We start from the raw sequence: 12,866 nt of genomic DNA on the forward strand, positions 1-12,866 counted from the left end.
CGACGTGTTGCGTAGTCGTGTTAAATGATAAATAAATATGAATCTGGCCAAAAATAAACGTGATTCCAGATAGTATCCCAGCAATAATAAAACTCTTAAAATACTAACATAACATCCTGGAATGGCTTTTTTTATTGCGTTGTAGACACAAATCTTTTTTAGGTGAAAAACAAGAAAATATTTTCAGACTTGCATTTCCCAAAATGTGCGACTCCTCCTTTAAGCATGGGCGCAGGAAGTACTCACACTTTATAGCCGTCCCTCACGATGGACCGGTTCAGGCTCTTCAGCTGGAGCAGATGCAGTCGGAGGGACTGAGAAGTGGACTCCCACCTGGACAGAGAGGAGAGTTCAACAGACTCTTTAGTGAGGCGCCGACAGGAAGCCACCACGTAGACCAGGACCAGCTTACTCACAGCAGCCCCAGCTGGATCTGGGTGGGCTCGCTGACGGGGGTCACCTCTTTCACGTAGGACACCTCCTCGGACTCCTCGGGCCTGTTGGAGGAGAGACAACCAACAAACGGTTATCGTCTCTCGGCGGACACAAACTGAACAGACCAGTTAGAAAAAACACACACAGCATGAAAAGAACGTTTGTGTTTCAGTCAGTAAACTTTCAGACGAACCCTCACTGAGGACAGAAACTGTAGCTTCAAAAGTCCAGACGTCATATACTCAAGTAGAAGTACAGACGAAGTCAAAGTGTACTAGTACAGGCTCTGAAACGTACAAAGTAAAACATTTCGACTGGCTGAATCTCTTGTCATATTCATAATAAAATAATAATCAATTATTCCCCCCAAATAGTAGAAAGGGAGTATTAGTTTTAACATGTTGGGAGGAAAAGTAAAAAAGAAATACTCAAGTAAAAGTACACCTGAAAATAGTACTTTAGTACAGTAACTAAGTATTTGTACTTTCCTCCTCTGGGTATGTTACTTATATATTAATTACAGCTACTTTACTACACACACTGCACTTTCTGTCATTATATATTAATTTAGGATATTTTAATATTTTTCACATTTCACTTGAGTTCTTCACTTCCTCTTTGAAAGGGAGTATTATGTGTATGTGTGTTAATATGTGATAATATTATTACATCAGTGGCATAAAATGGTCCTGACATCTTTACACACCGGAGGCCTATTTTCCCTGTCATTGCTCACATCTTTTTTCTTCAACTGTAGTTATTTGAGTATTTTCACACGCAAGACGAATATCACGCAGTTTTCACTTTTTTTATTGTCACTATATTGTCTAATCCTGTGGCAAATGTTTAATATTTATTTAAATGCAGTTCAGTCAATTCTATTAATTATTAATTAAATAAATTTTTTTATATATTAATATTTTTATATATATTTTTAGGGTATTTATTCTTTCACATTCCAATTCATGTCTGGATATTCTTAAGATTTAAAAGTTATTTTCTCTTCTAATTTCTATTATAAGCCGTTTCTGTGTGAACGTGAGATTTCTACCTCAGATTTTCCCAAATGTAATTTTTATTTCCAAGATCTAAAATGTATAAATCTTTGCCTGCTGTCGACTGTGACGAGATGTGATGTCATTAGTCAAATTAAAGGGGACACAAACACGACGAACAGAGTGGAAGTGGAGTGCATTGTGGGTGCTGCAGGTTTGCTCCTCTGTCACTAGGGGGCGGTGTTGCTCCAGGGAGCTGGCCGTTGGTGCCCTGTCGGGGTGGACCTGCTCTCACCTTCGGCCCCAGGCCTCGAACACGCCGCTGTCTGTGGCGAGCGCGTCCTCCGACACGCCGGCGGAGACTCTCCTGGCCCGGCGGCCGCTTCTGTTGCCGCTGTTCCCCCTCAGAGTCACTCCTAAAGGGGAGACCACATCCAGTTAGTCCCCAGGTGGTCTTCATTCTTTGGTACATGGATCCGATCTCTTTTTACTTGCCTGTGGAGGTGAACGCCCCCTGGGCGCCGCTGTCTCTGTGGCTCTTGTTGTCCAGCTGATGCATGCCGGCGGGGCTGACGGCGTCCTCGCCGCCCAGCATGGCGCTGTGGGACGGGGGTTGCGACTGGGCACGCAGCCCCTCCAGCAGGCCGCGCCCCGCCTGCTCCATGTACTCCTCCGTCATCTGGGTGAGCGGGCAGTCGTGGGGGGCGGAGTGGTAGGAGGGGGTGTCCATGGGGGAGCTGGGCGGCGACAGCGAGGACAGCGAGGAGCGGGAGGAGAGCGACGCCAGGGACTGCGGCGTGTCGTGGGAGCGCTTGGCTTTGCTCTGGGACAGGTGGTCGGAGGTGAACATGGAGCCGTCTCTGGACGCAGACTCCGGCGGCAGCAGGAAGCGCAGGTGGGGGTCCAGGGGCTCGCCAGCGGCGTCGTGGCGCTCGTACTGCGGGAGGCCGTAGATGTCGCTGAAGCTGATGGAGCTGAGGGAGCCGCGGCTGGATGCCAGCGAGCCGCGGCTGGACGCCAGCGAGCCGCGGCTGCTGCTGGACGACACCGTCAGGGAGCTGGCCGACAGGCTGCAGGCGGAGGAGGGAGAGGAGCGAGACAACGGTTAGAGGAGACAAAGAGACGGTGAAGATTAAAGGAGGAGCGGGTCGCACCTCTTCAGCTGGGAGTGGAGATAGGTGGTGATGCGTGTCGCCTCCTCCAGCTGCCGCAGCAGAGCGTTCCTCTTCTCCTGCTGGAGGATCCTGGAACACAACACGACGACGTTCAGGCAAACAGGCAAAGGATTTCACGGAGGGACCTTTGGATATCTCTTTGTAGCTCTCAGAAAACACTTTTAAACACTATTTAAAAAGCTGCTAAAAAGTGGGGCGGGCTTTCAGCCTGATGAAAGGACGTCATTGGGTAAAATGACACTAACTTACACAAAAACACATCATTTTGTTTTACAGGATGAAAAGATGACTAAAAAGACTTTAAAAGGGTTTCATCTGGACTTTAAACTGTGATGTGAGCAACTCACAGCAGTCAGGAATCCAGCGTGTAGTTTTACTACTCTACTTGCAAAAAAACCCACATGAACCCAAGTTAGAATCAGGTGCAGTAAGAGACCAGTGCGGGACCAGTATGAGACCAGTGGGGGACCAGTATGAGACCAGTGGGGGACCAGTATGAGACCAGTGCGGGACCAGTATGAGACCAGTACGGGACCAGTATGAGACCAGTACGGGACCAGTATGAGACCAGTACAGGACCAGAACTACGTTCCTCCAGCTCACTGGGATTCGGGACGACTACGGCGTTCCGGCGGATCAGCTCAGCGCGATGGAAGAACCCAACAGGCGTCTCTATTAAAGCCACACACACATCAGAACCATCATAAAGCCATAATAATAATGTGGCGGAGGAGATGATGAGGTCTCCGACTCCACGCGGCTCTCCAAATACTCTCACATAAAACTATGTTATTGAGACAATAAAGCATTTTGCCAAGTTGAAATGTGCAGCAGCAGATGAATGAAATCACTGCGTGTGTGTGTGTGTGTGTGCTTCTTCAAACCTGCTTTACATTGAAAGTTACAATAGTCACACTGATGTAATGAGAACATATTAACTCTAGCAAGGCAGGAAGAATGTGTCAAGGCAAGTCCCAGATGTTCTCACCTCTGATTGGCTCCCTGGCTCTGGGAGCTGTGGGCCCTCTGCACCTCCTCCTCCAGCCGGCGGCGCTCCTCCTCCAGCTGCAGCAGCGTCTCTGCAGAGTGCTGCTGCTTGCTGACCAGGATCAGCTCCTGCAGGAGGGCCTCCTTCTCACGCAGGAGCTGCATGAAGTCCCGGTCCCGGTCCGCCTCAGCCCGTCCCGACCAGCTCTCACTGTCCAGCTGTGCTAGCTGGTGCTGGATGCTCTGCACCCTGGGGGAGGGGGGCGCCGAGCACATAGTTAGAATTCTGGCACCGGGTCAAACATGTGATACTGTGGGAGGCGGGCAGGTACGCGCGTCTACTGGTTTACATAAACTTCACTGAGCCAAACGTGTCTGGCAAGAGTTCATGTGTCAGTCACTAAAAAAATAATAAATAATCACTCCCATTGTTCCCATTACAGCCTCAATAACAATAAGAAATAGGCAGTTTTTTTGATTGTGCTTAAAAAATAATAACGATCATTATCATTATTAATTAATACATCATTTTACGTGATTTTGACTTGAGTCTAATCTGCGTTTTTTTCTCTCTTTTTTTCCGGTAAAATAATTCCTAGATTGTGAATTTATGAATATATGGGTTTGATAGTTAACGTGTTGATTGAGTGGAGCCTGTTGACTCGGACACAGTGTTTATATAGTGACACGGCAGAATCAGCTCCAAGCAGGCACTGCATGCTGCCACTATGATGGCGTATAAATCACCTCTACCTGCTGCTTCGGCCTCACAGGTGCGCGTCACCACCACGGGGTTAACTCTGAGGGAATAACTGTGTTTACGTGTGCTGGATGCCAGACGCCGTGACTCAGTGACAGAGCATGCAAGTTTCCACAGGTCTCTCCTCTCCCTCCCTGCCTGATGTCATGGTTGGCATTGCTGTTGCCTGGTCACCACACAGCAACACGAGTCCTTCTGTGCACGGAGCCAGCAAAAACAACACGGCGACTCTATAATCACCGCCGTACGAACGCCACCCCGTCACCGACAACGCTCGACCTCGTGTGTCCGACTCACAAGCAAAAGCTGGTTCCAGCGACACATAAGACATAACTCGCCGGTGAGAGGGGGTATATTTAACCAGACCGTGTGTGCATTGAACCACCTCGTGGAGGAGAGTGCGGCGGCAGCGGCGAGGCAGAGCTGCTCTCCCCTGGCTGCACAAAGGCAGCACACAGTCAGCAGCACTCAGTCAGAAGCGGCGTGGCGAGGGAAGAATGTGACCACCCAGCTTATTCCGCTGGCCAGACATCACTCAGCCGGCCGCGAACACCATTCATGACACGTCCTCCCGCTGGACGACGTGCACGGCCCCAGGAACCCAGAACCGGGAGGGTGCTGACGGGGGGCCGGTGAGTCGGTGGCGTGTCATCGCACGGTGGCTGATAAGCAACAAACACAAGAGACGTGTACTTACTTCTTCTTGGCTTCCTCGTACTGCCAGTTCACTTTCACTTTGTCCACTAAATGTGTGGAATCCTGGGAAAAAAAAGAAGAGAGGAATAAAACCATTGAAAGTGCAGCACACTTAGGTGACAGTGTTAGAGACGTAACCATGGTGACGGGAGTATAGGGAGATCCTGCAGCGTATCAAACCTGAGCAGCTGATTGTTCTTTGAGGGCAGAAGGTTCTCTGACAAAACGCATTCCAAGTTCAGTCAAATTCATGGAGGAGCCTGAACCCACCGTCCTTTACAACGAGTGACTTTATGAATCTTTTAGACTCTAAATTTAGTTCTCAAAATGAATCGAAATGATGCATTTCATTTAAAAATGGACAAAAAATTGTGTGTGGAAATTCCTGAATTAAATTTTTTCACATCCCAAATACATACTGCAGAAAACATATATTGCAATGTCATGCAGCCCTGCAAGACGGCAAACTTTATTCCTCCTTTCAACCTCGACAAAGGCGGCGCAGTTCTAACCTTTCACAATAAAAGCCCTAGACTCCAGGTGTGTAAGTCGAGCTGAATCTAAAATCAAATCTGCGCCCCCCCTCTCCTCTCTGTAAACCTGTTTTACGGGGAGATGGCAAGCGGCGGCGGCGGCGTCTCCTACCTCTCCCATGACGTCGGTCTGACAGCCGGTGTCACAGTACTGCTGCAGGCCGCACGGGTCCGCCACACTTCCTGTGCTGTTCGCCGCCTCGCCGGCCGAGTCGTGGATGGACAAGCTGCTCTGGAAGTTCGCCGTCAGCTTGGCCAGGCACTGTGGGACGGGACAGCGATTAAGAAGAGGAAACAGGAGGACGCATTATAATAAAGATGCAATGTCCATTTTTAAGAGATGGATTGTAATTTCTCTCGCTCAGAAATAGACGATGACACGACCAGGAAACTCCTCCGCAGACGAGGCCTGACAATCGGCCTGAATCATGGTCTATTATTCATCGTGTATTACAGTTTCGTGGTCGCTGACTCAGACGTCTGGAAATGCGTTTTATTTAAAGACAATGCTGAGAAGCAGCGGGACAGGAGAGGTGAACGGACACTAGAGGTCAGCAGAGAGCATTCCAGTACCCACCTGGATGAGGTCCTGCCTCTCCTTCTCGCCCGTGCTGATGGACTTCTTGATGCTGCGCAGCTCGTTGAAGATGGCCTGAGCCTCGTCCAGCTTGTAGTTCGTCTGGCTGCAGGACATCTTCCTGTCGATCCTGACACACACACACACACACACACACACACACACACACACACACACACACACACACACACACACACACACACACACACAGTTAAATAATCTTACTGGGTATAAAAAGACATTATATATTTAAGATTTAACCTCCAAAACACATTCAGAGTAAATTTTGTTGTTATTAATTTATCTAAATAGAGTAAAACATTTTTTTAAAGCAACACACTTGATCAGATCAGATCAATCAGATAAATAAATAATCATAAATAAATGCATTAAAATCAAAATAATAATCACATACAATTATTAATTTATCTAAATAGAGTTAAACAATATATAGTAAATGCATTTTGAGTAAAAACTTAAATACCTACTAATTATGAAAATGATTTAAATGAATAATAATCATATTTAAAGGGAAATAAATCATAAATTAAGTACTAACAAATTAAAAAGTTTAAAAATTTATGTTTTTTTCTCTTTTCCCTTCATTTACAAATTCAGGTATTGGATTTATTTATGATGCTAACATTACGGCATGTTCTTTGTCTGGTTTTATTTATATAATATGATGAAATGAGAGAAAGTATATCTATGGATGAAACAAGTCAATAAGTAAAATGTAAAAAAAGGCTTCCATACAGGTTAATTTTAGAAGTGAATAATCAGGAAATCAATTCATTTGGATAAATATACACCAGAACAGCCATGTTCTACAATTTGTAAGTGCATTTATGAATTTGCGATATCATTAAATCACATAATAGTGAGGAAAAAGCTGTCAGGAAAAAAAGACAAATGTGCGGGAAGAAGAAATAAGAGCATTAATGAAAAATGTGTCAAAACTATGATCCTGTCATGTTAATAGATGCTTTGTTGAAATATTATAGATCTGTGTCCTCGGGGACAAGATGGTTGATTATTGATTAGAATTCTGTGAAGAAAAAAAGAAGTCCTCTTTGACACGCCAAAATGTAGCTGCCGGGCCTTTTTACACTTTATACACACACAAACAGCCCATTATCGCTTTCACAAGAATCCATGAAGCAGTTTCACATTAAGAATGACATCTTTCAGTCACTAACTTACTAACAGTGGCGACGCTTTGTGTCGGATATCAGGTCAGTGGAAAATAAGAAAAAAAATCATCATCAGATGAACATCTGAAGTATTTTTGTGTGGGAGGTTAGAGTGTTTATTTTAGACTGTGGTCAGTTATGAAATACTGACACTGCATGTGACAGGCCAGTGTAAATTATCATCTCGGTTTGTTTCCACACGCCGAGATATTGTTTCAGCCTTTCAAGTGCTGCTTTCAAAGGCGCACTCGTTTGGGGGAGAAACCTCTGTCGCCAACGTTTAAATCATTAAGATCCTTGCAGGGAGTCTGATTAAAGGGACAGTTAGGATGTTTAGAGGTCTGGTCTGATTTAAGACACCTAAAACAATCAATATCAGTACAAATGTACACAATATTTGGAATATTTTAACCTCTTTATGTTGCTGACGGGGAACTGAAGCCGTTATCGCTGCTCTCTTCAAAGCCACCAGACTCCATTCACAAAAACCCTGATTCTACCTCTCAGATAAACACAGGAGTAGCTGGTCTACCGCTGCCTCCGTCTGTTAGTTTGTTTGTGTTATTGTGTGACTTTGGTGTTTTAAAAAGGCTTTAAGGTCACACAACAACACAAACAAACCAACAGATGGAGGTAGACTGTGTTCAGAAAGGTTAAATTACTGCTTTTGTCAATGGAGTCTGGTGGCATATGATGAGCAAAATAAACTCCTGCTATGAAGTGAGCTGTCTTCTTCAGTGTGTGTGTGTGTGTGTGTGTGGGGGGGGGGGGGGGGGGTTGTTGGATGGAGGAGCCTCCATCACTGGGCCTGGCATGTGGCCCCCCCCTGCTCTCACCACAACCCGCTTCCTTCACCTTCCTTCAACAGCAGGTACTGTTCATCCACCCGACCCTGCCTCTTCCTCCCAAAACAAGCTTGGCTTTGTCCCCCCCCCCACACACACACACACCATTGGCAAGGCTTGGGAGTTTATATGCTTAGCCAAAAAAAAAAAAAAACGGCGCTGCCCACCCCTCAGTGCCTGCCTGTACTGAACCCCCCACCCTGTGTACTGCGGAGAAGCAAATATGCTCAGGTTTTCTCCAGTTCCAGGTTGGACTTAGTCCTTAAAAACCCACCGGCCGAGAGCCTTCTAGAGTTACGTCTGCACACAGCCTCTGAAAACTCGCTCAATTCAAGATAAGGTGGAATACAGATGAGCAGAGAAGATACTCGAACCGTCCTCTGACTCCGGCGGGGCGTTTACTGCGTCGCCAGCTGTTTGTTTGCCTTATCTGACGCACGGTGGTGCGGGGAACAATTAGCCTACACTGCTGACAAACAGCTGAGATTGGGGAAAAACAACGGCCATGGGGTGAAGAAAACAATAGGAACGTACTCATAGACAAACAATGGCACACACACACACACACACACACACACACACACACACACAGAGAGGAGGATGCGTCCATGTTTTCTGCTAGCTGTGTATTCTCCCGGCTATTCTGGGAATCACTCGAGTCGTGTATTATCTGAGAGATAAGGGACTCTTTACCAGGACTCAGGAAGTGCAGAGGAATTTGCTGCCAGATATCTCTGTGTTTTTGAAACTGCTCTGGAGCCAACCCCCCTCCCTCCCCTCCTCCCCCTCTCCCTCCCCCTCTCCGTGGAGCAACTTCCTCTCCAGGCTGAGCCTTGGCTCCCTGCACTCCACTGGTGCATCCTCTTCCTGAGGTGGAGTCCCCCTTTCCATCAAAAAACTCCCTCCATTTGCCTTTTTTTTTTTCTCAAACGCTCTCTTTTTCCCTCCGAGAGGTGGAGCCTCTGATTCCAACATGATATTTGGCTCAGAAATGTTCCCAGCACAAAAGACGCTTATGCGTTTAAATACAGACGCAAAAAAAACTAAAAGGAAAATAGAAGCGAGGGGAGAGAGACTCTTCTTTCTGTTTTGGGGGTCAAAGGGACTTTTTTTTAAATCTCACCATGTCCCACTTAGATGAAGCCGTGTGAAAGTGAAGAAAAAGACGGTTTGCTAAAGTACATGTAATATTTGAGAGAGTTGAAGATGGGGAGGGGGGTAGAGAGGGAGCTGGGTGGGGAGCAGCAGGAGGAAGGAGAAGGGTGGAGGTTCAGGGGGAGGAAGGGAGGGCAGAGGAACACTCACTCCTGCAGGGTCTCCACTCCCATTTCCTTGTATTGCAGCTCCTGCTTCACCTGGGCCAGCTCCTGCTTCAGTCTGGACAGCTGCTGACACACACGGACACACACACACACACACACAAATGCTGAGTCATGACTACACACACACAGGAACGCCATGTTTACACGCCAGTGAACACAAGCTCATCCACATTCATCGTTTTCATTTTGGACTTAGGTTTAGTTTGTTTCCTTCAGAGCTGGGACTAACGGAGCTACATGTACAAACAAGCTGTGTCCCGACTCAGTGTCCGCATCCTTTACATGTGGCCCAGAAACACGGCCTTCTTTCCCCGATTCAGGGGATCTGACTGATGGATCCTTCACGGCCCGACTGATCCCAACATACGCCTGGATTTTAAATCAACTTGGCGTCTATGAGTGGATCAGAATAAAGCAAATCCTCCATCAGAATATAAAATAATTGTGCTGTAAAATGTACTCCAATTTCGATTTCAATAAAAAATTGAATGAAAAAAAAAGAATATAAAATTCTTATTTTTTATTATTATTATTATATTTTATTATTATTATTATTATTATTATTATTATTATTATTATTATTATTATTATTATTTTTAAAAAGGAAAAGAAAATTATGTATATATGTTCTGCTGTATAATGTACTCCAATTTCAATAAAATTTGAATTAAAAAAAAACAACTAAATAAAGAGGATATAATTTGATCTCAGGCTGCATTTTAAATCAGTTAGCCACCTCTTCTGGAAGGATGCAGCCACTGAACTTAATTCAATTAGTATTTATAGTGTCATATCCCCAAAAAAGGTATCACAGGACATTTTTGAGGGTTTTCAGAAATCTGTTAACGTGTCCTCTTTCACGACCGCACTCAGCTGGTCGGATAAATGGCATTTGATCAACTACGATATTCAAATCTTGATTATTTTTAATATTTAATCCTAAAAACAAAGAAGGGACTTTTCTGTGTGTTTCTATAAATCCTACTCATCTTCTAAAGTGCAACAATCCAGGAAACGCCCTCACCCATGTGACCGATCTCAGAGCAGCGTCCAACTTGGCCCTGTGAGTCAGTGACCTAGCCTCTGCCTGACCCTTTGATGATGATCTCACCCTCATCCTCCCGAGGCCCCACGGCTAGAGCCACAGTATCCTGTAGGGGCCACACCCCGGCCCCCCTCTCTCTCTCTGTGCCTCTGAAGGGCCCCCCGGCTTCAGCCCATTGTTCTCCAGCAATAATGACTTACCCGCTCTCGTCTACCAGCTATTTCCACTTTTATTTGGTCGGGGTCGTATTTGGCATTTGAGGATGAGCCTGAGAGCGCTGTGGACACATGGAGAGAGAGGAGAGAGCAGTTAGACCACGGCAACGACGTGTAAAAGTAAAAGAAAGAAAAGAGTTAAAAGAGGGGGGGATCCGGTGTCGTCTCCCCGGGCGACAGCTGGCTGGAGTCGGAGGGTGAACTGGGTGGAGGTGGTTTAAAAGGGAGGCTGGGCTGCACCAGGAATGGGGATTTGATAGGTCTTCTATAGAACTGCAACCCCCCCCCCCCCCCCAGCTTCCTGAAGGGACATCAACAATATAGCCGAGTCCAGGCCAGATAATCAGGTCGGCTAAGGTCGAGTGTTTGGTCGTCATGTAGCCTTCCCGTCCTCTCATCTGTTAATAGACCCTCTCACAGCTTACGTCATTAAAAATATATATGTGCTGGTGTCCTGAGTCCACGTCCTGGTGTCCTGAGTCCACGTCCTGAGTCTACGTCCTGAGTCCACGTCCTGGTGTCCTGAGTCTACGTCCTGGTGTCCCGAGTCTACGTCCTGGTGTCCTGAGTCTACGTCCTGGTGTCCTGAGTCTACGTCCTGGTGTCCTGAGTCTACGTCCTGGTGTCCTGAGTCTAGGTCCTGGTGTCCTGAGACTAGGTCCTGGTGTCCTGAGTCTAGGTCCTGGTGTCCTGAGACTAGGTCCTGGTGTCCTGAGACTAGGTCCTGGTGTCCTGAGTCTAGGTCCTGGTGTCCTGAGACTAGGTCCTGGTGTCCTGAGACTAGGTCCTGGTGTCCTGAGTCTAGGTCCTGGTGTCCTGAGACTAGGCCCTGGTCTAAAGGGGTCTATGGTCTCATGGATCTGGATGTTCTTACTGCTGCCGATGGAGCGGTTGTCCTCGGAGAGCTCATGGAGGAGCAACATTTCCTGCTGAGCCAGCTCCAGACGCTGCTGCTTCACCAGGTACATCTCCTTCTTGGCTTTGAGGGCCTCCTGGGCCACCACAAGGTACTCCTTCAGCATGCGCTCCTGCTCCTGGCGCCATTGAGTCCGCGGGTTCTCGATCTGGGTGGTCTCTGGAAGGGGGGGGGGGGGGGGCACACGACACAACTGGACTTAAAAACCTCTTTCACACAGAGCTCTAGGTAAATTACCTGGATAACCTGTCAGGACAAACAACATAGGGATGAAGGAGTAGAGGGGGGGGGGGGGGTCGAGCAGGTGGGGGAACACGCCAAATGCCAGGAAACTCAACAGAAGATGAAGAAGATGAAGAAGGGCCGATGAACATGTCTGAATTCATTTCAGGAACACTGCTGATGAAGACTGTTTTTATCCAAAATAATCATCAAAATCTGCTTAAAACATTAAAAAACGGCACTAAAACATCCCAGGAATCACGTTTTTTTTTTAAATATATATTTTTATTTCGTCACAGATGAGACACATATTTGCTTTTAGTGAAAGACAATCAAATGAAGGTATGTCTGCATAAATGAAGAATAAATACATTTAACATTGTATTTTTTTAAATCGGGCTCTATTTTTCATTTCTCAACCTCGATATCGAACTAGACCGCTTCTTATAAACCACACCCAGCGCTACTAGTTAGCCACGTCTGCTCCCGGATTTCAAACAGGCTCGCTCGGAAACCGATTTCTGACCTTAAAGTTAGTTTTTAAGTATATTTTTGTCAGTTGGTTTAGTTGTTCTGTATTAACTAGCTTCACGAGGAAGCTCTAGAGTATAGTATTTTGTACTTGTGTTACTTGGATATATCATATACAATTGCGCATTTAAGTAAAGTTTTTAAAAAATAAAAAATAAATAAATCACCAAAATAGTTGTTCTGAAACGTTATGAAATCAGAATTCCCTGAATTATGGATCTCATTCCCTAGCGAGCTCCTGAATGAGATGTTCCTGAACGCCTCGTAGATGGACTGCATGTGTGAACGGGGACTGAATGAGCAAATGACAATAAGGCGCTGCAGAGTAGAAAGACGCCGCTGTGGGAGTTCAGACGGGACACAGACGAGTCCACTCGCCCATCATCCCTCCACTGTGTGTTGAGTGTAAGGCACTCGGA

At 46.3% G+C, this 12,866-nt stretch overlaps 1 protein-coding gene across 2 annotated transcripts in view; it reads right to left on the bottom strand.

The window, feature by feature from the left end:
- The window catches only part of wwc3 (WWC family member 3), a 32,296-nt gene that overhangs the window by 6,353 nt on the left and 13,077 nt on the right, over positions 1-12,866 (bottom strand). The window contains exons 3-14 of one of the 2 annotated variants that reach the window (XM_084010607.1): positions 11,653-11,853; positions 10,764-10,840; positions 9,502-9,584; positions 6,159-6,288; positions 5,694-5,843; positions 5,050-5,111; positions 3,594-3,842; positions 2,585-2,674; positions 1,926-2,500; positions 1,726-1,846; positions 417-497; positions 247-333 (exon numbers count right to left, since the gene is read on the bottom strand). In XM_084010607.1, the coding sequence (XP_083866733.1) occupies positions 247-333; positions 417-497; positions 1,726-1,846; positions 1,926-2,500; positions 2,585-2,674; positions 3,594-3,842; positions 5,050-5,111; positions 5,694-5,843; positions 6,159-6,288; positions 9,502-9,584; positions 10,764-10,840; positions 11,653-11,853 (1,906 nt within the window). The remainder of the gene's footprint in view (positions 1-246; positions 334-416; positions 498-1,725; positions 1,847-1,925; positions 2,501-2,584; positions 2,675-3,593; positions 3,843-5,049; positions 5,112-5,693; positions 5,844-6,158; positions 6,289-9,501; positions 9,585-10,763; positions 10,841-11,652; positions 11,854-12,866) is intronic. The other variant, XM_084010608.1, reaches the window with a different exon arrangement.

This window comes from Eutrigla gurnardus, assembly GCF_963514095.1.
Source record: "Eutrigla gurnardus genome assembly, chromosome: 6".
NCBI classification, from domain to species: Eukaryota; Metazoa; Chordata; class Actinopteri; order Perciformes; family Triglidae; genus Eutrigla; species Eutrigla gurnardus.